General features: G+C 57.5%; 2 protein-coding genes across 5 annotated transcripts; both read right to left on the reverse strand.

Moving 5' to 3' along the window:
• Nucleotides 1-300: 300 nt before the first annotated feature.
• On the reverse strand, nucleotides 301-1,701 carry LOC105087103 (cancer/testis antigen 1). The gene is made up of 3 exons (XM_010977718.3): nucleotides 1,279-1,701; nucleotides 793-918; nucleotides 301-584 (listed from the first exon to the last, which is right to left on the reverse strand). The coding sequence occupies exons 1-3, from the start codon at nucleotides 1,617-1,619 to the stop codon at nucleotides 446-448; spliced, it is 606 nt and encodes a 201-aa protein (XP_010976020.1). The 5' UTR covers nucleotides 1,620-1,701; the 3' UTR covers nucleotides 301-445.
• A 2,728-nt stretch (nucleotides 1,702-4,429) lies between these two features.
• IKBKG (inhibitor of nuclear factor kappa B kinase regulatory subunit gamma) lies at nucleotides 4,430-27,102 on the reverse strand. Of its 4 annotated transcripts, none has more exons than XM_031446318.2 (10): nucleotides 26,695-27,102; nucleotides 23,245-23,446; nucleotides 19,934-20,145; nucleotides 16,308-16,423; nucleotides 13,831-13,983; nucleotides 13,176-13,251; nucleotides 11,963-12,106; nucleotides 11,534-11,676; nucleotides 11,300-11,361; nucleotides 4,430-11,050 (listed from the first exon to the last, which is right to left on the reverse strand). In XM_031446318.2, the coding sequence occupies exons 2-10, from the start codon at nucleotides 23,429-23,431 to the stop codon at nucleotides 10,908-10,910; spliced, it is 1,236 nt and encodes a 411-aa protein (XP_031302178.1). In that variant the 5' UTR covers nucleotides 23,432-23,446; nucleotides 26,695-27,102; the 3' UTR covers nucleotides 4,430-10,907. The 4 variants fall into 4 exon arrangements, with proteins under 4 accessions (XP_031302178.1, XP_031302176.1, XP_031302177.1 ...); XM_031446316.2 differs by having other exon boundaries at nucleotides 13,155-13,251; nucleotides 26,695-27,101; XM_031446317.2 differs by having other exon boundaries at nucleotides 16,308-16,426; nucleotides 26,695-27,101.
• Between the last annotated feature and the right edge of the window lie 6 nt (nucleotides 27,103-27,108).

Genomic DNA, 27,108 nt, shown 5'->3' on the forward strand with positions numbered 1-27,108 from the left:
TATTTACCGACAGAATGACTGTGTACGTAGAAAGTCCAACGGGACTGTAAAAGAGCTATTACAATTAATTAGTGAGCTCAGCAAGGTTGCAGGATACAAGATATTTTAGAGGGAGCTAATCACGTTGAATGGCAGGCCACAATTTTCTTTTTATTCCATTTTTACATTGTCTTCAGTTACACTGTACTACTTGAATATCTGAACCCCAGAACCTCCCCTCCAACCTGAGGACAAACGCAAGACTACTAGGAGGTGCAGTAGAATAGCAGTAGCTCAGGTTTATTTTCTGTAATTAACAAACGTTTAATTGCCAAACAAAATACATGGGCCCTGAGTGCGCAAGGGCCAGAAGAGGCAAAAGATCAGAACCCAATAACAAAGCGGCAACTACTGCAGAGAGCAGTGCCCTGGGGAAGGGTGCTTAGAGCGGGACACATCAGTTAGGTTAGCCCCCCTTGCCCTGCTGAGGCTGAGCAAAACTCGGGGGCACAAAGCACTGCATGGCCTGCATCACCAGGAAAAGCTGGTCAAGGCAGGAGGCGATGGAAGTTCGGAGCTGGCCAGGGTCTTCAGCAGTCAATCGGCTAAAAGGGAGGGAAAAATAAAATTCGTTAGGAGGAGGGGAAGCACATTCCTCCCCCTGTCCCCTCACACCGACAATCCCAGAGCACCACAGCACCACGTTTCTTCCTTAGACTTCACCCCTCCCTGGCTCCATGACAGCTCCACCTGGGCGGAGACTGGCTCTGGCCACCTGCCACCAGCCCCTCCCCGGCCCACTGTAGAACTGACACAGCCAGGACGCTGCCATTCACACTGAACTCCTCCTGAACTGGCCCTTGCAGTTCCACATTTGGAGTCAGGAACCAGTGGGCGATCTCCGCCTCCACGGGCGACGGGAACGGCACAGTGAAGAAGCTGGTGGAGATATGGTTAAGGCACCATCCACACGACTGATTTTTGCCTGCGCCGCTGGCCTCCTCCTCGCTGAGACCCGCCTGCCTCCCAGGCCGCCCCTTAGGCCATCCCCAACCTCCCACCCTATACACTGAGGCCAGCCTGGACGTCACAGCCCCTACCCTCTGGTTCACGGCAGACTGGTTTGCCTCACCATTGCCACCCTCTGTCAGCCCAGACCACCCCTGGCCCATACCCCCCAGCAGCCAAGAGTACCCTCCTTTTACACTTCAGGCCCTACTCGCCTGCAAGACCCCCCCAAACCACCTCCAGCCCCATCCCCCGGCCACCCAGCCCGCCAGGGCTCCTCAAATAGGATACAACTGAAGCAGCTGATTACCCGGACCTCCAGCCGCGGGTGCTGCATCTCCACCAGGCCCTGGTGCCTGGGGTGCCCGCTCAATCTGGGGAATGCCACCGGCTGCACCATCCGCCTCTCCTGCGACACCGGGGCCTCCGGGAGCACCTGGGCCGTCGAGGTCGCCAGGGTCGCCAGGGTCTCCAGGGTCACCAGGGTGGATGGGTTCACCGGGGCCACCTAGGTCGCCAGGGCCACCTGGCGCGCCCTGGCCACCACCGGCTGCCTCCACTGCAACAACCGCGGCACCTGCGCCTGCATCTGCTGCCCTCACGGCTCCTCCGCCATCCGCGTCAGACCCCATCTTGGATCCTCCCACCGTCGCTATGAGGAGTAGCTGAAGGACAACGTGCCCCGTCACAAAACTCAACCCCTTCGCAAGCAGTGCAACTCGGGATTCTCAGGGCGCCTGCGCAAACAGACCCCTGGCACCGCCTCCTGGCTCGTGATTGGTTCCCGCCAACAGACCCTGGAGACCCCGTAGGCTCTCTAGCCAATGGGCGCTCCCTTATGAAGCGCCAGCCCGTAGAGCGCTGTGTAACCCTAGTGAGCCTGCGCAAACAGACACCCACACGGTCTGGTCCCTTTAGACTGGCCCTGCCTCGGGCCCAGACACCCCATAAGCTGCTTAGCCAATGAGACCTCCGAACGACGCTCCTCCCCTTCACGTGGTGTGGCTCGAGCGCCCCAGTGCGCATGCCCAAACAGACGCGCGCCCAACAAGGTCTGTGGGCACGTGGCCGTTTCCCGCCAAGCCTGCGCACCCAGAGCGAGCCCCGTGCACCTCGGAGTCTCTGCCGTGGTGCCAGCCGGGCCACCCTCATGTCTGACCAGCCTGCCGACCGCCGGTCCCCTGTCATCGAGTTCTGGGAGTGAGTCAGGCGCCTCTGGGCCACGCCCGGCCTGTCCCTCTGGCCCCCCGCCCACAGCTCAAGTCTGCAGGGGCGGGGGTGGGGGCCCAGCCCCGGGGGGATGAGCCAGGGATGCGGCGCGGCTGTGCCTGCCGGCCTGGGGGAGCGAGGCTGCCGCTGCCGCTGCCGCTGCCGCTGCCGCGCGTGCCGGGGATGGCGTGGGGCCGGGCCGCCAGGGGCTCGTGGGCTCCAGGCACACGTGCTGCAGGGACACCGTCCAGGCTGCAGGCTTGGGCCCAGGTGCACAGGTCGGAGCAGCTGGACTCAAGGGCTGCAGGAGGGGGAGCACCACGCCCGGGCCAGCTCCGCGTCTCTTTGCCCTCGGCCAGCACAGCCCTCATGCGCTCTCCCTCCCCCAGGAACAAAGTCTTGCGGCTCTCTGGGGGGCTGGAGGTGCCAGGGGCCCTCAACTGGGAGGTGGCCCTGTGTCTGCTGGCCTGCTGGGTGCTGGTCTACTTCTGTGTCTGGAAGGGGGTCAAGTCAACAGGAAAGGTACAGCAGGCGGGGGGAGGGGATGGCTGGGCGGGGAGGAGAAGGGACCGCAGCATGAGGGGTGGAGTGTCTCCGCCGGGGACCACTGTTGCAGTGGGAAGTGACTGGACCAGGGCTGGAGCCCAGGGAGGGGGCAGGGGGCAGGTACTTCCATCCAGGCCACTTGATCCCCGCCCCATGGCCTTCCAAATCCAGGCCCAGCAGCCTTCCCTCCCCAGGGGCAGAGGCCCAGGCAGTAGCTGCCCCTTCCCTGGGTGGGACGTCCCCAACCCACTGTCCCTCCCTCCCAGTTCCTCTCTATCCCTCACTGGCTCTGTTTAGGCGGTCTCAGTAAGACCTGGTCTATGCCTGTTCCTCTCACCTGCCTGTCTGGCCCAGGGGATCCAGAGGGGAGCCTGGACACCTCCCTCCCTCAGGGGCTCCCTGGCAGGTTGCAGAGACATATATAAGAATAGTTGTGCAATAGAAGAAGGCTCACTGTACAAAGGTTGGAATAGACCCTCGCTCCTCGGTTCAGTAGTGCACGGAGCCCCAGATGGCCAGGGAAATGCCTCAAATCTAGGTCAGTGGAGCCTCTGTGTGCAGACTGCGATGGTGACTAGGTCTTGAGTAGGTCCATGGACGGTAGCGTGCCGTGCTGGAAGCCATGGTGGGAGGGAGGGCGGGTCCATACACGGAAAAGGAGTCTATTCCAGAGAGAAACACTTGCCGCCCCCTGCATCAGGGAAAAGGTCCAATTTATTAATTTTTCTGGAAGTATATTACAGTTTGTTTACAATATTATATTAGTTTCAAGTGCACAACGTAGTGATTCAGTGTTTTTATGCATTACACTCCACGTGAAGTTATAAAGTATTGGCCCTAGCTCCTGTGCTGTACAATATATCCTTGTTGCTTATCACATACAACTCACCCATCTAAAGTGAACCGCTGACTGGGTTTTAGGATGTTAATAGATTTATGCGGCCATCACCACAACCAATTTCAGAACATTCTCATCATCTGTAAAAGAGATGTACCCGTGAGCAGTCACTCCCCAATTCTCCCGAACTCCTCCATCCTAAAAACCACCAGCTGACTTTCCTCAAACAAAACTTTAATTCACGTTCAGAATAGTTATAATAATGTATTGGAAAATCTAGTGTTTTGGCATGGCCTCAACTGGAATTGCTTTTCCAGCCTTCCCTGCTACATCGGGTTGGGCCCTGCCCTAGGTATGTTACATGCATCATCTCATTAGTAACTGTGCAGCACACAGACGGCATTCTACCCGTTTGACAGATGAGGAAACTACAGCTCAGAGAGATTACAGAAGGGGCACGGGCAGGACTTGTCCGGGTGAGCCCAGAGTCGGTGTTCCGGCCTGTGCATAGCCAACATGGTCTACTCCAGAAAAATAAGAGCTATAGATGCTTAAATTCCCTCCAAGTTAAGTCACACGGTCCCTAAAAGAGGTTTTCAGTGTCATCATCTCTACCACGTTAACACAGTCATTTCTGTCAAGGTCCATTTGGCAGGACGGGGTGATGTCTGCAGAAACACGGACACGGGAATCCTGATGGACCTTCTGTAAATACGCACTGAGCGGCGCTCTGTGCTGAGCACTGTTCCAGAGGATTCTGCCCCACTGATACGGACAAGGCCGCTGCTCTCCCTCTCATGGAGGGAGATAGAAAACAAACCAAAAAAGATCTGGAATTCAAACAGGGCAATGGATTTACAATGGAGGCTTTATTATTTTTTTATTGAAGTGTAGTTGCTTTACAATGTTATGTTAGCTTCTGGTGTACAGCACAGTGATTCAGTCATACATGTGCATGGTCCTTTTCATACTCCTTTTCATTGTAGGTTACTACAAGGTATTGAATAGAGTTCCCTGTGCTGTGCAGTAGGTCCTTGTTTATCTCTTTTATACATAGTAGTTTGTATCTACAAATCCCAAACTTACAATGGAGACTTTAGATGAAGGAGGTGATGCTTCAGCTTCAAGCTGAACAACAGAAATCAGCCATGCAGAGACTGGGGACAGGGCACACTCTCCATAGGGGGGCCAACAGGGACAAAGGCCTTAAGACACACTCGAGGAAAGGGAAAGGAGGTGACGTCAAGAACTACAAGAACTCTTGGCAGGAACACTCCATTCAGCTCCTGGCTTTCAGGGATGGCCAACACTGAATGCCTTCGAGCAGCCTAAGGTCACATCCCTGGGATGGCCCAGCCCCCTTGCGAGTTCCTGCCTGAGGAGACAGGGCTGGCAAAAGAATTCACTATTAGTTCTAGCCAACCCCTGACACAGCCACCCCCCCCCCCCTTAGAGCCTTTCTGCAGACGGCTCCCACCTGTGAATCCAGCCTCTGTCCCTCTGAGATGTCTCTGTACCTCCTACAACCCAGCAGAGTCTTTCCCGGGGACCTGAGAGCCATTCCTTTGAGATGGAATCCTTGGAAGGACGGGAGCCTCGGTCTCCCGGTCTCCGGGCCGGATGGAACCCCAGCTCCCATGACTGCCACCCACCTCGTCGCATGGACCCTGACCCACCCTCTGTGAGTTGTCACCTGAGCCCCTGCTTGCTGTCCCCCACCTCACTGTCCCTTTGGAAGACCAGCGTGTCTGCGCAGATCAGATCTGCGCTCAGCACCTCCCCTGCTGTCACCAGTTGCCAGGTAAAACCTGCTTTAGGCCTTTCCCCGAAGTCCCGCTGTGCTTCTCGCTGACACTGGTGCTGTGCTGCTGGCCTGGGAGAGAGACGAGGATGGCAGGAGGGCGCTCGTGTCTAGCGGGGACAGAGGCTCCGTTTAGCAGAACGAAACAGTCGTGCAGACGGACAGTGGTGATGGTTGTACAATAGGAATGTGCTCAGTGCTGCTCAAGTGCACGCTTAAAATGGTTAAGATGGTAAACTTGATGTGATGTGTACTGTGCAATTTTTTTAAAAAACAAACACCCATACCACAGAGTGTTTGGAGAACAGCTTCGAAAATCAAATTTCTAACTCAGCTTTTAAAGACTGAATTGCTGGTTTGGAACTCTGCGCTTTTAGGTTCACAGAACCGGAATTTGCTTTGGGAGCACAAGTGGAAGGCAGTCCGGACACCCTGACACAGCCTCCCGAGCAGTCAGCGGCCAGCGTGTGCGCGCGGTTTGCTTTGGGCGACATGGCACAGTCCCCGGGGATGTGCTCCTAGAAGCCAAGCTCTGAGGAACTTGAGTCGCCATCAGTGCTGGCCCATGACTTGGTAACACAAGCACTTCCAGGACCAACCCCCGGGTCTGCCCCAAACCCACGTGCTGTGCGAGCACACCGGAGAGTATGGCTCAGGGTGCAATGTCTCACTTCTTCCTGATTTCTTAAAGCAGGGGCTTCTCCTCCCTGAATGAAACATGGGGTCTGCCAACCCTGTGCTTAGCAGAGCAGCTAATCCAACCAAGAGCCCTGGAACCCACGTCACGGAGGACCGTGTTTAGAGTGCCTGCGTCAGCCCCCAAGTCTTGCTAGACGCTTACAAAGTCACCTTTGCTCTCCATCCGATGTTCAGTTGATTGCGCTCAGCTGCTCTCCAGTGTGAGGGTTAGTGGGGGAAGTACAAGCGCAGATCAGTGTGCAGCTGTCTGAGTATCTAGACACTGCTAACCTCGACGGGGCCAAAGAAGTGTTTGCAAATTAAATGAGACAAGTCAGCGAAGGCCCAGGATGGCACGCCCCGGGAGCACGCTCCCGACTCCACACGCCTGGAGTTCTGGACACCCCGCCTCATGCTGTAGCACGTGCTCTGACTGCAGGTTGAGATGTCTGCTCTGGAGGCTTGTGGTTTCTACCTCAGCGAGTGCATCCCAGCTCAACCTTGGGCAAGGTCACGAGAGAGCAGCCCTCGCCCACGGCTTCACCCCTACCAAAGACTGAGACACTCCGTGAAGTGGAGGGAAAATGTGCAAACTCTTGCCTGCTCTCAGGGACGACTCAAGCGGAAGTCCAAACTTTGAGGTTCCCATTTCCTGGATGAGGGGCCTGAGGCTCAGAAAGGAAAAGTCACTAGCCCCCCATCAAACTGCAGCCGGGAAGGCCTCCCCGGCGAGCCCCCCTCGCCGCCCCAGGGCCTCGGCAGCCCGCGCAGGGACACATCACTTCTTCTCGCGCAGGCCTGTCCCCTCTCTAACGTGTCCGTCGTCAGCTGCCGACGGAAGGCCTCCTGGTCATGACGTCGGCAGAGCTGCAGCTGCATTTCCCAACGGGAAGGAACAGACTCGCTGCCGCCTCAGGCCTCCTGTAAAACGGGGCTAGACTCCCCGTGGGTAATGGGTTGAAATGTGTCCCCCCCGAAGAAGAGACGTGGGAGTCCTCACCCCCACCGCCTCAGCATGTGACCGTGTATGGGGACGGGGTCTTCACAGAAGTGGCCCAGTTCAGGTGAGGTTACTAGGGTGGACCCTGCTCCCGTAGGACTGGTGTCCGTATTCAAAAGGGAAACTTGGAGACGCAGCCAGGCACGGAAAGAAGATGAGAAGACACAGGGAGAAGACGGCGTCTGCAAGCCGAGGGGACAGGCCTGGAACAGGTCCAGCCCTCAGGGCCCTCCCAGGGAGCCGACCCTGCCTGCACCTCGATCCTGGACTCCGCCTCTGGAACTGGGAGACAAGACACCCCTGTGGTTTGCCCCCACCCCGTCCTGGGGTGCTCTGTCACCAGCCACTAGTGCAGACAAGGCCCCCGAGCCCACCTATGCCAGGCCGACTGCACTGGGACGTATCTTTTCTAGGTATCCAAGTGATACGTGTAAATTCCACGCATCTAGACAAGACATCAGCACACGAGGAGAACTTCCTCACAGGTGATCCGAGCACCCACAAGCGTCCCGAGGGTGGCCGTCTGGGCACCTGCAGCTTTTACGTTTTTATTGGGGTCACACTTTCTACGTGATTTTGTCTATTGGCTTTTTCACACCAACATGCTACAGAGTGTGTTGCAGGTGACGAGGTGTCCACAGCACTGGCCACACGTGCCCATGTCATCCAGAAGCACGGCCTCTGATGTCACCAGGGTCTTTGGCAGCTACAGACGAGGGTGTGGTGAGCACTGGCACGGGGCCGAAGTCACTGTGAGTCCCCGTCTGTCCCAGTTAAGGACACTGAGGAGGCTTCGAAGTGCCCAGTCCACCCCGCCCGGCCACTCTCATGGAACGGGCAACATCCCAGGCCTGTCCCTGCACCTTGCCGGCGGGGCACCGGAAGCCTTCGCTTCTTGCTATTTGGACATTACTTTCTCTCAGGGAGGGAGAAATGCTTTCTTACTGAGCTCATCTGATCAGTCATCTGGATTTCTCCTCCACACGGCCGTGAAGATCGAGGGACCACAGCTAGCGAGGCAGGCTGTTTCCCTCCTGGGAGGAATCCGACCTCTGGTTCCGGAAGGCCAGCCTAAGGACAGCCGGCAAGAAGGTGGAATCCCTCCCCTCTGGGCGAACGACCTGGTTTAACATCCTTGGTCTCTAATGCACCGTCGGCCCGCAGAAGGAAGGAGGCAGGTAGCAGGGGCGCCCAGCCTCCAGGAAGAGAAGGTTCAAAAGGATGGTGGTTCCCAGCCGACGCCTGCTCAGGTGGCCCGGGGCCCCGGCAGGGACCTTTGTCAAGCTCCCAGCTGCTTCCACCGGGCAGCCGCCACCGCCAAAGCCCAAGGAAGCTCCTCAGGGAGAGAACGTCCACCTCTCTCGCCGCTCCCGGGCGTCAGCCCCCCTCCAGAAGGGGGGGGGGGGCTGGGCACCGAAGGGCGCCTACGTGCCTGTGCCCCCCCCCCCCAGAAGCACAGAGCCCGTCCCTGCACAGCCAGTGGCCACTGCCCAGGGTGTGCGCGGTCCAACAGCTCTGTCGGGCCGCGGCCCACCCCCTGCTCCTGCCCACGTCCGCTGGCCCCAGCAGTGTTCAGCTGGAGATGAGATGTCTTAAGAACAGTCCCCCAGCTGGCCAGGGCCCTCCCCACGCCAAACTCCAGCTTTCCTCACCACAGAGCACCATGGGCCTCTGCAGCCCCGTAGCCACCGTCACTCCGGGGAACAGGCCCTCAAACTGAGCTGCAGCTCCTGGGGACACCTGCCTTCAACTGCATCTGTCCTAATCTGTCGCCCCAGAAGATACCCCTGCTCTGGGTTGAATGGCAGCCCAGGGAGATGCACCCATCCTGACCCGCGGCACTTGTGACGGTGAGCTTACTTGGGCAGGGGGTCTTTGTGGGTGTGAGGAAGGTGAGGATCTCGAGATGAGAGCATCCTGGACAACACAGGGGTCCTAAACCCAATGCCTGGTGTCCTTGTAAGAGACACAACAGAAGACACAGGCTTCTGTGAAGAAGAGAAAAGGCCACGTAACCATAGAGGCAGACGCTGGAGCAGCATAGCTGCCAGCCAAGGAACTCCAAGGACAAGCAGCAGGAGCTGGGGGAGAGGCCTGGGACTGACTCCTGCAGGGCCTCCAGACGGAGCCAAGCCCGCCCACACCCAGACTTCACGCTGCTGGCCTCCAAAACCTTGAAAAAAGGAATTCCTGATGTTTTAAGGCACCAAGTTTGTGGTCATGACAGCAGCCCTAGGGAAGAACTCCATTCCCCCCAGGTGGAAAGAGCTCTTGTAGAAAAGCTGCAGGGTCAGGATGGAAGCGCAGCGCGCGTGAGCAGAAAACCTGCCTGTGCTCTCCTGAAGGACACGGTGCGATTAGACACTTGGGCTTCCGGACACGGAACAGACCCTCCCGCCCCAACAGAGGCCAAGAAAGCCCCCAGCCCAGGCTTGTTTTCAGAACAGGCTGCTGGCTGGGCTGTCTTCCAGCCTGAGACTTGTAGCCTGACTCTAGTCCGCCCTCTCGCTGCCCCAGGGCAGGGAGCCCTGGAGAAAACCCAGGGCTGGATGGGCGACACCCGATCCCCAACCAGGGGAGCCTGCAGGCGTGCGGGGAGGCCAGGGCACCGAGGGGCAAATGTCCTCTCCTTACTACAGCTGCAAGGGTGATGCCCACGGCCCTGACAGCCTAGGAAGGATCAAGTCCTGTGAAACAACAAGGCCAGGTCCCCTGGTGTTGATAATCTGCCAGAGGTTGCCAAGTGGCTTGTGTTGGCAGGGCCAGGGCTCTGGCGGCCAGTGCGGGGCATGGGAGATGAACCCGCCACAGCGTGCGGAAAAGGAAAGGAAAAGGATGTGTGTGGGAAGCGTCCGTCCATCTGACCAAGAGGTGGCCGCGACAACTCCAGAGCCCAGGCCGTGGAGGAACAGTGGAGAAATGTGACCGCACGAAGACAACAAACTCGAGTCCAAAACACACCGGAACCAAGACAGTAGGAAAAGATCACCGCAACTTCGACCACATGCAGGAGCAGGTCCCACTAACAACCAAGAGCTCCTATAAACCGAGGAGAAAAGACTACAGCTCAGCAGAAAAATGGGCAGAAGAAACGGGCGAGCCGTTCATACCAGAAGAACTGGAAAGGACCCTGCAAGCTTGGAAAGATGCTCAAACTCACTCTTAACAGAGAGCAGGCCCCAGCCCCTAGGCGGGACACCCCTCACCTGGGGCAAGGCTCCGGGGAACCTGGGGGAGGAGAAACCCCGCCTGGGGTGGAGGAGACGCGGGCACCGCCTACTACTCCCTTTGCACTGGTGCCGCTTCTAAGAATCCGACCCAAAGGCGCACGTGATCGATGCAGGAGGGTCTTCACTGCGGCGATGTTTATGACAGTGAAAAGACTGATTGGCAAGAGCCCAAATGTCCATTAGTGGCAGACAGGCTGTCCACCGCGGTGCCGCGGACGATGGAACAGCACACTGGCCGTAAGAGGGCTCAGCACAGGAGCCTGGGTGGGAGAAGGGTCCAAGGGTACTGGCCATCTCAGCCTGGGGAGCCGTTCATGCTGAGGGCCCTGGCCTTGGTTCTTGACTCCGTCGGTGCGGGGGGAGGGAGGAGTTCCAGAGGCGAGCAGTTCAAGCGGACAAAAAGAAGAAAAGGAGCCGAAGGTCAGGCCTAGCTCGGGCTCCAGGTACCCGGGAAAGGGCAGACCAGCGGAGAGGGGTGCTGAAGCGTGAGGCCCTGCAGCTAGCTCTTGGGGCTCAAAGAAGGGGGCCCCCTGTCTGTCGGCCGGCCCACGATGCAACAGCAGGCAGGCAGGAGGGGAGAGCGGCAGCCCGGGGCAGCACACAGCTCCCAGTAGAGCCCTAGTCGATGCACTCCATGACGTGTATCTGCAGGGTGTCTATGTCAGGGGCCTGATACTGGCACTTGGGGCAACAGAAGTTGAGTGGCTCCTCAGGGGGGCTTCTCCTCTGGCTGGGCAGGGCCAGTTGAAAGGAGTGGTGAGCTGGGGGAGAGAAGAGGTGCCAGTTGGGGTGGGCTGTGTGTGTGCCCCGTCACACAGACTGCACAGAGGAGAGGGGCAGAAAGTCCTGAAACTCAGTGGGACCTTGGGATCTCGCCACAGCTCCTCCTTCAGCCCCACCCCGGGATGCACAGCGCAGAGGAACTCTGGGGAGGCCAGACATGACTGCCCCTCACAGAATCCTTCTCCCAGCACCCGCCCTGCCCACCCCTCCTCTGGCAGCCCACTCACTCGAGGCAGGGGCTAAGGGGGCCTGGGAGACCTCTACGTGTCGCTTCCTCATGTCTTCAATCCTTTGAGAAGAGAAACAGTCCAATGAACACATAGGAGTCAGTCTCTGGCACCAGAGATACAAGCTGATGGCAGGCCAGCCACCGGGGCAGGAGGCGGGGCGAGGCCAGCTCACCCACCCGGACAGGCCCCAGGCCCCGCCCCGCCCCTCATGGGCTCCACTCCGAGGCCCACCTGGCCGATTCCTGGCAGCTGGTCTTTAACCTGCTGTACTCCCTCTGCAGCTGCTCCAGCTGCTCCTGCAGGAACTCCTTCTTCTCAGCCAGCTTCTCCCGGGCCTGCCTCTCAGCCTGGAAGTCCGCCTTGTAGATATCCGCCTGGCAACGACAAGAGAGGGGCAGTGTCCACCGTCTGTTGGCCACATACAGGACACTCCATGCTGGACACAGGGGCAGTGGCAGGGAGTGGCGCAGAGCCCGCTCCTGCCCTCCCAGAACTCATGGCATGAAGTCACCCCAAGGGCATCGAGAGGTCGAGAAACATCGCAAGAGGTTCAAAGAGCTTCTGAGAAGCCGCTGCAAAACAGCAGCAGACACGCCAGGTCCCAGTGCCAGCAGGCCCAGTCTGGTCACCCACATGCCGGCCACTGGGCAGAGCCCTCACCTGGGCTTTCAGGACTGGAACTGTCTCCATCACGATCTTGTGCTGCTCAGCCTCTTCCTTCAGTTTGTCGATCAATTCCTGTTTGGCCACCAGGGCCTCCTCGGCCTGCTGGAGCTGCTGCTTGAGATCTTCCAGCTGCGATCCCTAGAGGTGGGCAAGGGGGAGCTGACGGAGCCCCCAGGCCAGCTGCTACTCCAGGCCAGAAGAACCAAGAGGAATGAAACATCGGCCCTGGCCGGCCTGTACTGGGGTGATGCTAGCCACAAGACGCCCCTGTGTCCAGGGCACAGGAGAGGTGGAGGCTGGAAGACGTCTGCGAGATCGTCTGGCACACGCTCCCCACAAGGCTGACGTTACCTGCCCAGCTGGACAGCCCTCCTCTAACCCTTCAAGGGACAGGGGTCAGACTGCCTCCTAAGGCTCCCTGCTCTACACTAGGCTGGTCTCCCACACTGATGCTCCACCATGTACCTGCTAAGCTGAGACCCACTGGTCCTTCCACTCTGCCACCTGGTCAAAGGTCTGCTGGTCCCCTACAGTTGCCCCCTGCTCCCCACACACACACAGACCCACTCACACACAGATGCACAGACATGCACCCACCGCCAAGCCTTCCCTCTACAGATCAAATGACCACAGTTTTATAAGCAACTCTTCCTCATGTGGCCCAATTTCACGCTGTACCCTTATATCTCTCCTGGGTCTAGTGAAGTTTGACTACATCCTTCTGAAAACATGACCAGTAGAACCTGCACCCAGTACAGGTCCGAAGAATACAAACTAGAAATAGGCTCCCAGCCAACTTCAACGTCGGTATGGAAGCCTTCCCAGGCAAACTCAAGCCAGGAGCCCAGCTGGGGACGCCCGGCAGGACGCCGACTGACAGGAGCATGTTCCTGCCCATGCAGGGAGCATCCCAAGGCCCCGCCTGGGTCGCCGTTGGTGGCGAGCGGCACAGCCATTTCCCGGCTCTGAGCGGTCACTCTGTGGCCCTGACAAAGCTCTAGGATGAGCTGCGCGTCCCTCCCACAACCCGACTCTGTCAGGCCTACTAAGGTAGAGCCTTGCGGGCCGAGATCCCTGAACCGGGGGCAGTAGGCCCTGGGCTCTTCTCCGCCCCCGAGCCACGGGGAGGGGGGCGAGGGGGAGGGCAGGCAGCCCCGGTAGCTGCAGCGGTGCAGCCTGCACTCACTCTGCTCCGCTCGCTGCTCACCGCGCCGCTCTTGATGTGGCTGTCGTACTCCTGGAAGAGCTGGTGATAGGCCACCTGCAGCTGGGCCAGCTTCCGCCTAAGGAGAGGGAGGCACGGCTGGTCCTGATCCAGAGCTGCTGTTCCTGCTTCCAACGCCACCCTTTTTCTTCCTGCCACATCCCCAGACCAGAATGTGGTTTCCAGGGTGGCTTTGAGCCTTAAAGGCCGTCAGGCGTGAGGCAGGCTTTGCTAACTAGTTAATGTCATTTTCCTTCAACTGAGGTTTTTGAAAAGTATAAGAAAGGTTTATAATAAATGGAGCTGTCCGGTACTCTTCAGAAAAGTCACCTTCGGGGGTGAGTGTAGAGCTCAGGGGCAGAGCGTGTGCTTAGCCTGCACGAGGTCCTGGGTTCAATCCCCAGCGCCTCTGTTAAGGGGAAAAGAACAGTCAACTTCATGAAAAACATAGAAAAGCAGGGTGACCATTCGAAAGACAACTCGAAAGGCAGGCCAACAAAAAAAGGATCCCAGATCGGATGCTGTTAACGTGCGGGCCTGAGGCTGGAACGTGGCTACGGACTGGAGAATGGACAGTGTCACCCAGCAAAGATGCGCCGTTTGGGGGTGACCATGGTGGGGGACACAGTTGGACCCCCAGAGGGCAGAAGGCACTCACTTCTCCTCCGAGGCAGCCTGGCGCTCCATGCGCAGGGCGGCCTCCATGCTCTGGTTCTGCATGCGCAGCTGGTCCACCTGCACGCTGTGCCGCTGCTGCAGCGCCTCCCGCTCACTCTCCAGTTGCCGGGCCTGCTCGCTGGCTGCCCGGGCCCTGGCGGGGGGGCGGGGGGGAGAGGTCACAGGATCCCTGCTGCACAGGCAGACTGCCAGCAGCAGTCAGAGCGCCAGAAGCCGGGAGCGGGGAGAAGTCAGAGTGGAGTGTGACCTAGAGGGGGAGACCTCCAGGTGTCACAATGGAGGCACTGTCACTGGAGACAGGGACAACGGCAGGGCACCTGGTTGGGGGTGGCACATATGTGTCAAGGCAGGGGCCCACAAGGCCACCAATTGTGGACTGCGAGGACACCCGGGCCTTGGGTTCGGGCTGATGACACCCATCAGGGAAGCCCTTTTGAAGGGCTTGGTCCCGGGGGAGAGGAGCCCAGGGAACTGCCCAAGGAGTGCTGACAGGGGACCAGAGCAAGCCCAGTAGAGGGGGCTGGGACAGACTGGAAGGAAAGGAATTAAAGACAGCCAGCAAAGACAAGCCTTTCTAGAAGGTGGGGGTGGGGGAGGTGAGAAAGGGGATGGGGCAGGGGGAATGGCCCTTTCCCTCCCCATCACTGTTCTAGAAGAGGCAAGGAGGTGGCTGGTCCACCTCAGCGGCTCATCTGGAGTCCCAGAAGTCCACACCCACAAGCACAGCCTCCCCTTGCCCACCGGGGAGACAGCCAGGGCCTTGACAGAGAATTCCTCTTGCCATTGGCACTGCTCCAGTGGGTGTGGATGCCAAGATGCCCAGGCCCCCAGGCCCCTGTCTCCACACTTACACCCCACACAGCTCCCTAAATCTCTAGGTGCACCCTTTAACCACGTCACCATGCTGTCCCCAAGGCCTTCCTCAGTCCCCACTGTGGGGCAACACTGGCTGTTTCTGCATGGGAGGTGGTGTTTACTGAGAATCTCCACTGGTCTCACCTGCCAGGCGCCCTAGAACAAGGAAATGGGCCCTTCCAATGTGACAGGCCTGGGCTTCAAAGAGCCACCATGCATACGCAGTTTGAAGCTGTTAAAACGGCCATGCCAGCCAAACAGTGAGACAAGCAAGAGCCTAGCCTGAGAGGCCCAGCTCAGCACTTAAGTGCTCGAGCACGTGGCAGAGGACAGGACAGGACGGGACCCAAGAGCCTACATCCTGTAGGGTCATTAATGGACCAAAATCGGCTGCAAAACTGCACTCATGGCATCAGGCGTCCAGCAGCTTCTTTTATGTGCACAGAAAAAAAGATATGCAGCAGAGACACCAAACTGTCTTCAGAATTACACGTGTGCCTTTCAGAAAGCTGGGGGCACAGAAGAGGGAAGACAACAGAATGTGGTCGGCCAGCCTTCCGTGTGCTCCTCCGGTGCAGCGTTTCCCAGGGGGAAGCGGGCTCCCGCCTCTGGTGATGGGAGGGGCGTCTACACCCCCCCCCCGCCCCGTGGAAAGAATAAAACCATATGAGCATCTCAATAGATGCAGAAAAAGCTTTGGATAAAGTTCAACACCCACTTACGGGAAGTTCCTGCCGGCTCCTCTAGCCTCCCTCAGGAAGGTGTCCCCGACCCTGCCCAATGCGCCCTGATCCCCCACAGCCCTGGGAGAGCTGGGGCCACCCCTGTCAGCTGCACCCAGCCTTCTGGAGGGCAGCAGCTGGGCGCCCTGACGATCACACAAACAGCCACGCCCTCTGACCCAAAGACCCCGCTTAGGGGAAGGCACTTTGCAGAAGAGAGCTAGCGGCAGGCCCAAGGCTGGCAGCTTGGGAAGGGCTGGCTGGTGAAGTTGGCCTCATGGTGGTGCCCAGGCTGCAGGCTGGTGCGAGTCCCCTATGCTGACATGACATGTTCCCGACTGATCAGGATGGTCCCCGGGCCTGGACCAGTCACACAACAGAGCGCATGCCTGGTCGTGATTGGCCCTCAATGAAACCCGGGGCACCCAGTCTCTGGGTTCCCTTGGAGGCCAAGGGATGCATCTGCCGCTGCTGGAGAAGGGAGAGTGCTCAGGGGGTCCCTCAACGGAGGGAGACAGGGAGCCAAGGCATGGGGCTCTCCACCCCAGACCCATGTCCTCTGTCCTCGGGCGTCCTGGTATGTGCCCTTTGCTGTGACAAACCTCAGCTGTGGGGGCACTGAGCACACTTCCCTGTGGATCACAGGGGTGCTCTTCCCCCCACCCCACGAAAATGCTCCCTAAGGGAATCATCCCAATTCCAGCAAAAGGTCACAGAGCCCACAAGTGCCGCTGGGACCCAGGTCCCAAACCCCCAGTCCCCAGCCCCACGACTTACCTACTCCAACGGCCCTGTGCACTCCAGTCCGTTCTGTCCCAGAGGAATTCTCTGGAGGCCCCTCAACTGTCTCATTCTCCTCAGGCCTTCCCTCCCCACTCACCTGCTCTCCAGAGCCTGCCGCTCCTTGGCGGCGGCCTCCAGGCGACTCTGGCTCTCCTGGAGCTCCCCCAGCAGGGACGTCACCTGCGCCTTCACTGAGGCCTTGTCCTCGGCCATCTGCTGCAGGGGAGAAGGCCGCCTTCTGTCAGCAGGGCTTTCCTGCTTGCCGCCCACCCCGGGCAGCCTCGAGCCCCAGGGCCACCTGGAAGCGCTGGGACGCGTCACCCTGAGGCTTCTCTCCTGTCCTCGGTGCCCCCACTTCCCTCACATCTCACCTGTGGAAGCTTCTCCACCGTGGCAAGGCAACTGAGGCAGCAGAGAGGGACCAAGTCCCAGGAGCCCACAGTCCCAAGCCCCTCCTCACCCCTGCAGATGAGGCCACTAGAGACCCAGGGACACAAGTGCACAGAGATGCCCCGAGTCTCCAAGGACCGAGCCCAGAAGGAATCTCCCTGCCTCTCTGAGACTTGGCATCAAGGGAGGTAAGACTCAAACACGGCCACAAAGACACGTACTCCAATGCCCTAGGCCACTAGAAGGTAAGATGGACTGACACTGTTTCCAAAAGACCTCCACTGGCGACAGAATTCAAGAGTTGTCCAAACTCCGCATCGCCCAGACTCCCTCATCAAACTGTCCAGACCCAGGTCCCCTGAGACCTCAGGCAGTTCAAGCCGAGGGTCAAGCCTCAGTCCCCGCATCCCCGGCCCCTCCGGAGGAACCCCTAGGTAGTGACCACCCCCCTGCCCTCCTCGTCCCCACCCTGGGTTCACGCACGCGGGCACGCGCACAACACACCTCCCCACCCACCACTCCTGCCCTCTCCTTTTCAAGTCCAGTCTCAGGACCACACCTCTTCTCCATGTCCATGCACATGAGGGTGATCTGATCTGATCTCTCAAGGCTTCCAATACCCTCTACAGGCTGCTACCTTCCAAATTTGCACCTCCAGGACAGGTTCCTCTCCTGAACCCCAACGCAGCTATCCAACTGCCTGCCCCACCTCTCCACGCCAATGCCTGTCAGCAGGCCCTGTCAGCTAATGCACCCACTTCAACCCACCACCGCACCCACCCGGGCTCCGCGTTTCATTCCTGTGGCTGTCAGAGCCAGGGCTTAAGACAACAGAAATGTGCCATCTCCCAGTTCAGGAGGCCAGAGGTCCAAGATCAAGGGTGGGCAGGGTTGGCTCGTCCCAGAGGCTCTCGGGGAAGAGTCCGTCCTGGGCCCCTAGCCTGGCTTCTGGAGGAGGCCAGCATCCCTGGCGTGTGGGGCAACATCTCCACTCGGATACCTAATTCTCTAGACAAAACCGTGGAGTCCTTCTCGAGTCCTGTCTCTCACAGCTCACACCTAATTCATGCAGGAATCCTGTCAAAATGTATGCTAGACGCTACCTGATGACACTAAGCGGCCGTCACTAATGAGTGTAGGTGGGATGGTGGTGCAGTGGTCATGCTCCTTTCGGAGGCATTTCTTAGAGATGCACAAGGGAATATTTACGAAGGAAATGAGGTGATGTCTGGAATGTGCTTCAAAACAATGGGGTAACTCCTGGGTATGCAGCCAAAATAAATGAAAACACACATCCACACAGGAATGCTCATAGCAGCGTTACTCCTGACAGCCAAAGAGTGGAAACAACCCAGCTGTCCAGTAAATGACAACGGAGTAAAGAAAATGTGGTCCCTCCATCCACGGGAATATCGTTAGACCATAAGAAGGAGCCAGGGACTCGTACAGGCTACAACATGGATGAACCTCAAAAACACGGTGAGTGAAGGAAGGGTTAGAGACCCTGCATAACTCCACGCAACGCGACGCCTCGAGCAGGCGAAGGCAGAGACAGAAACCAGATTAGCAGGGGCCGCGGGAGGCATGGGACCGGAGAGGATTGCTGATGGGAATGGGCATTCTTCTAGGGGTGATGAAAATGTTTCAGAACTAGAGAGGGGTAATGGTTGTACAACTCTATGACTATACAAAAAAGTACTGAATTCTGCACTTTAAGAGGGTGAATTTTATGGCATGTGAGCTTTATCTCAGTAAAGCTGTTCCAAAAAATTCCACACTCTGGCTGCACCAGGCTCTGCAGGGATGCACATTAGGGTGCGCCCCAGCTCCTGCTGCGGGCAGCATCTGCCGCCCCCGCCGGCTCGCACTGTCAGTGCACAAGAGTCCTCTTAGGTGAGACTGATGAGTTGGTGGTGACCTGGATTTTCAGCTTGAAGAGAAAATGCCAAATAGTTTTCCAGAGTAGTGGCACCAAGTGATGCTGCCACCAGCAACATAAAGCCATGTCCCCGCCAATACCCATCACTGTCCGACTCGTCACCTGGAAATAGGGCTTGGGCAGTGGCTCTGATCCGTACTGTGACACCAGCGTCACCCTGGAGGAGGATGGGCTCTGATCCATTGATTGCTGAGGACCAGAAAAGACTCAACTCTATCCACATCCCTGCACTCAAGAGACTGGAGCAAACTCTAACATGGATTCAAGCAGCCTAAGGTCACATCCCTGGGATGGCCCAGCCCCCTTGCGAGTTCCTGCCTGAGGAGACAGGGCTGGCAAAAGAATTCACTATTAGTTCTAGCCAACCCCTGACACAGCCACCACCCCCCCCCCCTTAGAGCCTTTCTGCAGACGGCTCCCACCTGTGAATCCAGCCTCTGTCCCTCTGAGATGTCTCTGTACCTCCTACAACCCAGCAGAGTCTTTCCCGGGGACCTGAGAGCCATTCCTTTGAGATGGAATCCTTGGAAGGACGGGAGCCTCGGTCTCCCGGTCTCCGGGCCGGATGGAACCCCAGCTCCCATAACTGCCACCCACCTCGTCGCATGGACCCTGACCCACCCTCTGTGAGTTGTCACCTGAGCCCCTGCTTGCTGTCCCCCACCTCACTGTCCCTTTGGAAGACCAGCGTGTCTGCGCAGATCAGATCTGCGCTCAGCACCTCCCCTGCTGTCACCAGTTGCCAGGTAAAACCTGCTTTAGGCCTTTCCCCGAAGTCCTGCTGTGCTTCTCGCTGACACTGGTGTCTTTATAAGAAGACGAGGAGAGACAGAGACACAAGAAGAGGGCAATGTGTCAATGGGGAGAGAGGCTGGCACAGGTCCTGCCCTCGTGGCTCAGAAGGAACTGACCCTGCCCGCACCCTGGTCTTGGACTTCTGGTGATTCCTGGTGGGGCCTGAGGCCGCATGTCTCAGCTTGACCTCCTGAGTGCGGGGACCCAGGAACTCAGGTCAGCTGGGCAGGTGCTCTGGGCCTCCAGGACCGACCCCCATCAAATCCCCGGACAGCAGCGCTCAGGGAGCGTCCCTGGTGACAGCAGCCCATGTGTGTTGTCACCTGTCGCTGCCGGGAGAAAGGGCACTGTCCCACGACTTGGCTGGCGGGAGGCCCGGGAGCTCGCGCCTGGTGTCTCCCGGACCTGCCCTCCGCCCCTTTTATCTTGGCTGGTCTCACCCTGTGTCCTCCCCAGTCTCACCCGGAACCACGAGAACAGCTTTTCTCAACTCTGTGAGTCCTCCTGGTGACACAGAGAGCCCGAGGGAGCCCCTGGGGACCCCCGAGCACAGGTACCCCAGGTTCTGGGCATGCAGGCGGCTGGTGGCCCCCGGCTACCTGTTGGCACCGCTTCAGGCGCTCCACCTCATGCAGGGCCTGCTCCTTCTGCCGGCGCAGGTCCACCTTCTCCAGGCTCAGTCTCTCCACCAGCTTCCTGGCCTCCTGGAACTTCTGCATGAGGAATTCCTTCTCCTCCCGCTGGCTGCCCTGCAGACGCTGCAGCTCCTCACAGCGCTCCCGCAGCATCTGGTTGCTCTGCCTGATAGCATCTGGCAGCAGAGGACATTACAAAGGGGCGGTGAGCCCCGCACGGCACCCTCCCCGGACCACCGCAGCCGCCCTGCCCCCCAGAGACAGCTTCGAAACACTTCCTTTATTTCGTGAAGCACTTTCAAAATCAATTTCGCAAATGCTGTGCCCCGAAATTTCTCCAACGAGCTCCTAAAGCATGCGCCAAATGTCACTTTCCTTGTAAGTGACTCTGAAATTCAACTGAACTCTGCTCGAAGTGGGGGGAAGGTGTGCCTGCTCTGGGGCGCTGGGGCACTGTCCTCGGGATCAGGAGGTCCTAACCCACCCGCAGACTGGGGGGACGGCCACCAGTACAAAATTCCCTGCGGCATTGCTGGCCACAGACTAGAGGCCAGAAGCCTTGGAGTGGGCCAGTCACCCCTCCTCAAGCCTCACTATCATCTACAGGTTCAACGGGACAATCACACCCAGCTCACGGGCTAAAGAGGGTTAAATGAAAAAGCAGACCAAGTGCCGGGTGCACAACATAAACTCCAGAAACAGCCCGTCTGCACGCAGTCAGGAGAGGCTGGGGAAAGGAGCGCCACACACCAGGGGCACCCCAGGCAGCAGAAGACTGTTAGGGGTGACAAAACTGAGCAGTGACACACAAAGGTTCTAGCCACAACAGAGCTACACAAGACAGGGGCGGGCAGCAGCTTCAGGTCACCCCCAGCCAAGGCGCGCAGCGAGCTGCCGGAGCATTCCGTTGCTGGAACTGCAGTGGCTTCTGAGCCTGGCTGCAGAGCCACCTCTGCACTCCGCTGTCCCCATGGGCCTCCTTCCCTCAGGGGAGCCTGGGGCACATGTTCCCCCACCAACCTCCACCCACCATCCTGCTGCGCCCCCGCCTAAGGCTCAGCTCAGCTCACGGGTAATTTCTGTTTTTTAACTGAGGTAAAATGCACATAACGCCAAATTCACCATTTTAACTGGTTTAAAGCAGACAGTCATTCTGGGGCTTCAGAGTTTTTCACAAAGCTTTGGGTTCATAGCTATCTCTTTCCAGAACATTTCCACCACCCTCAAAAAAATACCCCATATCCACTGGCAGTCACTTCCCCGCTGCCCCTGGTCCCTGGTGCCCACTGGTCAGTTTCTGTCTGCACTCATCCCTCCTTGGACATGGCACCTCCATGGACTCCTTCACCAGGTACACACTACTTCTCCCACAAAGCTTCCCCAAAAACATCCCAAGCAAATTCTATGTCCTCCCCTCTGCCCCTGCCTCTGCTGACACAATCACGAGCATCGTCGGGGGCAGACACCCTCGGGCCCCAGGGGTCTGGCCCAGGGCCTGACACACAGCAGTCTTATAGCAGAAACATGCGGAGCCCAAACTCCCTGCAGGGCAGCTGGAGGGCCATGGTCCCTGCACAGCCAGCAAGCCACATTCTCACCCCTGAGCCCCCTTTGGCAGAACAGAGCTCTGGAATGTGAGCTACTGCTCCATCCCCTAACCTGGCTGCCAGCTCTATGTGGTCCCAACACAGTAAGACATTTGAGACATCTGGGGGTATCACTGGTTGTCCTAGCTGGGAGGCTGCTATCAGCATCCAGCATATAGAGGCCAAGGATGCTGCCCAGCGCCCTACAGTGCCCAGGACAGCCCCAGACATCTGAGCACTCAGGGGAGAACCTGCCCTAAACCAGGGAAGTCCTGGCCCTCCACGCTCAAATCAGGGCCATCTCCAAAGCAGGCCAGCCCACCAAGAGACCAAGCAGCCCCTTAGTGGCAAGCTGACTGCACTGGAAGCCTTCCATCCTGAAAAGGGGGGTGATTCACCTTGATAGGAAGAAGGGACACATTCCAGGCACAGGTTTGGCCCCTACCCACAGGGCCTCAGGCAGCACTGGTCTCTGAGGCCTCCAGAGCATGTGACTCGTCAGCCCAGGGTCCCATGTAACATCCCATCACATCAGGAGGTGGGGGAGTGGCCCCATGACCGTGGCCTCCACTGGCTGTGTCACATGCCAACCTGCCAGCCAGCCAGGACAGTGGAGGGCTGAGTGAAAACAACAGGAACCAGGAAGAAGCCAAAGGAGCCACAAACCACCATCACTCTCCGTGACCCATCTAGGGAGCCTGTGCCGCCCACCGCCTAGGTCCAGTCCCCATTGGGAAAACATAAGTCTCACTGACTCAGAAGCTAGGGGCACCATGTGGGCCCCTGGGATTACTCGAACCAAAGGAGCAGCAGGCCAGGACAGGAGCCCCAGGGCACGAGCAGAGAACAAGAGGGAGTGGTCCCACGAGGCGACCAGCAACGGGTCACACCCCCCAGGGCAGCCACACCACCTGGGGGGCACGGTGCCATGGCGTCTGGGACCTGGAGAAGTTGCCCCCATACAGGTGAGGACGAGGAGGTCGAGGGAGCGGGGCGGATGGGATGGAGAAGGGGGGAAAGAGGGGGAAGGGGAGGAAGTGGGGAGGAAGGAACCTACTCGAACCACAGCCACTTGGGGGAAGGTGCAGCTTTAAGACAACCTTCAGTCTCTTCAGAGAGCTGCCTGCCCGGGGTCACCCCCAACCCAGAGGGGCCTGGACCTCCCTTTCCTGAACCAGCCCACTGGGCCTTCCGAGGGTAGGCCACGCCCATTCCCAGAATAGACCATACCTCTTTCCAGAGCAGGTCACGCCCCCTCCCAGCACAACCAGTGCTTAATGACTGATCAGTATGAAGATACAGGGGCCTCAGAAGGGTCCTTCCAGCTCCAGAGCTCCTCGGAGGTGGGCCTGCGCTGCAGCCCAGCCTCCCTCTCTGTCCACCCCTGCGCTGCAGCCCAGCCTCCCCCTCCGTCCACCCCTGCTTCGCCACTGGCCTTCCCTTCCCTTCCCTTCCCTGATGCTGGTTCCGAGAGGACTCTAAATAAACGTCTGTATCTCAGAGTCCACTTCCAGGGAACCCCGCGTAAAATAAACAGGGAGGGTGACTGAGCTTGAATCACTAACTGGCCCTCAGGCGCACGTCCACCCCAGGCCTAGGAAATGCAGAGGTGCAGGGGTGGGGAATACGCCTTCCCCAAGCAGGGCCGGGTCCCCTGACGTTTTACTCCACACCCGCTGTCTTCCTCACCTCGGAGCTCTTGATTCTCCTCCAGACAGCGCTGGAAGGTCTCCGGGGTGCCCTGCTCTGAAGGCAGGTGGAGCATGGCCGGCTTCCCCAGAGAAGACTCTTCAGCCAGCACGTCTGGGTCCCCTGCTGGGCCGCTGCTAGGCTGCACCATCTCACTCGGCTGACTCTTCCAGGGCGGCCTGCTCATCCAACAAGGCAAGCTCTGAAAGACAAAGCCAGCGGGGACCTATGCAGGATTCTCCTACCCTGTTGGACAAGGACGAGTTCCAGGGCCACGCCAAGCAGAGTGAGCAGTACTTTCCCCAGTGGAACAGGGTGCTGAAGTGGGCTTTGGGGTCTAAGAGGTGGCACGTATTCCCACTCCAAAGGGAGGTGCGGGCCCTTAGGCGGGGCTGGAAAAGGCCATGGGCCAGCACTGGCTGTAACTGTGCCGAGCTATCTCCAGGCTACAAACTCAGGCTAAGAATTTGACCAGAGGGAAAATTATGGAGATTCTTTTCGGAGGGAGGTGTCAGTGTGTGGGAATCCTACCCTCTACACACACCTCCAGGCAGGAGCGGAGGGTGCTGGCCCCTCACCCAGCACAGTAAGTTGAATGATGGCCCCCAATAAGATATGTCCACGTCCTGACCCCCAGAACCTGTGAATGTGCCTGATTTGGAAAAAGAGTCTTTGCAGATACAAAGAAGTGAAGGGTCTGGAGATGAGATCTTCCTGGATTATCCAGGTGGGCCCTGAATCCAATGACAAATGTCCTTCTAAGAGACAGAAGAGGAGAGACATAGACACAGAGGAGAAGCCACATGAAGACATAGGCAGAGACAGGAGGGAGGCAGCCACAAGCCAAGGGATGTCTGGAGCCCCCAAAAGCTGGAAGAGGCAGGAAGGACCCTCCCCTGAAGCCTGCAGAAGCACAGCCCTGAGACACACTGATCTCAGACTTCTGGTCTCCAGAACTGTGAGAGGATGCATCTCTGTTGTTTGAAGCCGCCCCGCTTGTGGACATCTCTTACAGCAGTCCTCAGACGTTAATATTCCTAGTAAGAAGGGGTTCGCAGAGACCACTCACAACCTGATAACTGTTTCCTGGAATTGAGGGGCCGAAGGGGACATCTGGTATCTGACGTGGGGTAGGGGTGAGGGAGCAGAGCTCAGTGGTAGAGTGCGTGCTTGGCCTGCATGAGGTCCTGGGTTCAACACCCAGTCCCTCCATTAAAAAAAAAAGACTGACTACACGTAGGAGGAGGCTCATCTCAATAGAAGTTTCCAGGAGTAGGCCTGAGCTACAGCCCGAAACCTGAATGCCGGATAAGCTCGGATGTTTCACTATGACACTGATATTTCACTGAACATCCATCCTACTGACCCATCAGCAGTAACTGACCAACTGCTGATCCCTCCCTCAGCTCCCAGAACAGCCCACACTCCCCACACATGGTGGTGCCCCAGGGCTCTGTTCTGGGATGTTTTCACTAACTACAGTCACTCCACTACTAATTCCTAATTCCACGCAGACTCCCAGCTTTAACCCTCATTTTCATGCCGATGATGCTCAAAATTAGAACTCTTTCCTGGACTCCAAACTCACACATCAAACTCAACATCTCCCCTTGGATAGCTAGTCAGCCTCTCAAACCTAACCTCCCTAAAACTGCCCTCGTGACAGTCCCCAAAAGTCAGTTCCACCTACAGCCTTCCTTATTACCAGCTGAGGGCAAATCCACCCACCAGGTATCAGGACAAAACCCTGGAGTCCTTCTCAAGTCCTCTGTCTCTCACAGCTCACAACTCATCCATCTGTCAAAATGTATCCTAGACTCTGTCTGATGACACTAAGCAGCAGTGGTAGAGCACGTGCTTAGCCTGCACGAGGTCACAGTGATACTGTGGTTGTGTTTCTTTCAAAGTCATTTCTTAGAGATGCACACAGAAACATTTACAAATGGCATCTGGAATTTGGTTCAAAATAATGACAGAAGGCGGGAGGATATAGCTCAACTAGTAGAGAGCATGCTTAGCATGCACGAGGTCCTGAGTTCAATCCCCAGTACCCCCTCTAAAAATAAATAAACCTAACTACCTCCCCCCTAATTAATAAAAATAAATAATTTTTTTAATAATGGGGGAACGCCTAGGTATCCACCTGAAAGAAAACACATGTCCACACAGGAATGCTCATAGCAGCATTACTCCTGACAGCCAAAGAGTGAAAACAACCCAAATGTCCATCAACTGATGAATAAACAAAATCCAGTACTTTATGCTAAGAGAAAGAAACAACTCACAAGAGACCGCATATGATTCCATTTATGTGCAAACATACAGACACAGAAAGACTAGTGGCTACGTAGAGCTGGGAAAGATGGGGTGACGGGGATGATGGCTAAAGTGTATGGGGTTTCTTTTTGGAGTGATGAAAATGTTCTGGAACTAATGGTGATGACTGTGCAAGTCTGTGAATATACTGAAAACCAGTGAACTATACACCTGAAATCGGTGAATTGTGTGGCATGTGTATTATACGTCAATACAGCTGTTTTTGAAAGTAATGGGAGAGGATTGTGAGGGGTACAAATTATACAAAGGTAGCCACGAGTTGATCACTGTTGAAGCTGGGACGTGGGTACATTAGATTTACTATACTATTCTTTCTACTCTCATACATCCTTCAAATTTTTTATAATAAAATTATCAGAGCAGCAGCCTCTCTCACCTGGATTACTACAATAATCTCCTAACAGGTCACCCTGCTCCTACCCTTGCCCCCTACAGTCTGTTCTCCTGACCGCGCCATAACAATCAGCCTAAAAGTGATTCTGATCACGTCCCTCCTCTCCTCAGATCCATACCCTGGTTCCTCATTGCCCTCCGTATAAAAGCCAAAGTCCCTACAACAGCCTACAAGGTCCTGCACTATCTGGTCCCCTATCACTTCCTCTCTAAGTATTCTCCCCTCGCTCACTTTACTTCAAGTACACTGGCCTCCTTACTGTTCCTTGAACATGCCAGGATTGCCCATTCATCCTCAAGTCACAGAAGTGATAGGAGGTCCGACAGACATTAATCATTTTGCAAAGTGAGCAAAGTGAGGAACATGAGGTAAGATAATTTGGCTGCCAAACTATATTTGAGATCTTTTTATAGAACTTAACCACCTCAAATGCAGTCAAGTTAGATGAACAGAAAATGTCTACGAACTAGAAGAGTCATCCACGAACTAGGGGTGTGGTCACACTCCGTGGTGGCACGGGACGGAGAGACGGAAACAGTCCCGTCTGCCACCAAAGTAACCTGGATCCTGCACCGGCCCGCCTCGGCCGATGCTCTAGAAGCGGGCGGCAGAAACGGGCCGGGGCCCAACAGGAGGGGGAAGCCTGGTCGTCCGGGGGGGTCTCGTAGGCGGCGGAAAGCCCACCGGTGGTACCCTGTCTTCCAAGAAGAGGACCACACCTGTCAGCAGAATCGATCCGACGTGAGAAGGGCAGGAGCGGCGGGCACCGAGCGCTCCTCGGACCCCGGCGCTCCGAGAAAGTCCGGGTTCCGCAGTCGCCCTTCCCTTGTCCCGCTGCCAAATTCCCAGTTCCGGCTTCCGGTGTCGTAGCTGTGGGATCCGGAAGTAAAACACTCAAGCCCCGCCCCCACCCTGGAAGCCGGCGAGAGGTTCGAGGGAGGCTGCCCCAGACTCAAGCCCGAGCCCGCCAGCCTCGGCTGGCCAGCAAGATGCTCCCCAATAATATGCGTCGCGACCCACACTCCTCCTTGTCTGTCCGGCGGTGGCATCCAAGCACCCGGTGCTTGGCCGCCCTGCCATCCCGCTAAGGGCGGAGCCACGACGAAGCTGTCTAATAGGGCCGCTTTGACCTG

This window comes from Camelus dromedarius, chromosome X (assembly GCF_036321535.1).
Source record: "Camelus dromedarius isolate mCamDro1 chromosome X, mCamDro1.pat, whole genome shotgun sequence".
NCBI classification, from domain to species: domain Eukaryota; kingdom Metazoa; phylum Chordata; class Mammalia; order Artiodactyla; family Camelidae; genus Camelus; species Camelus dromedarius.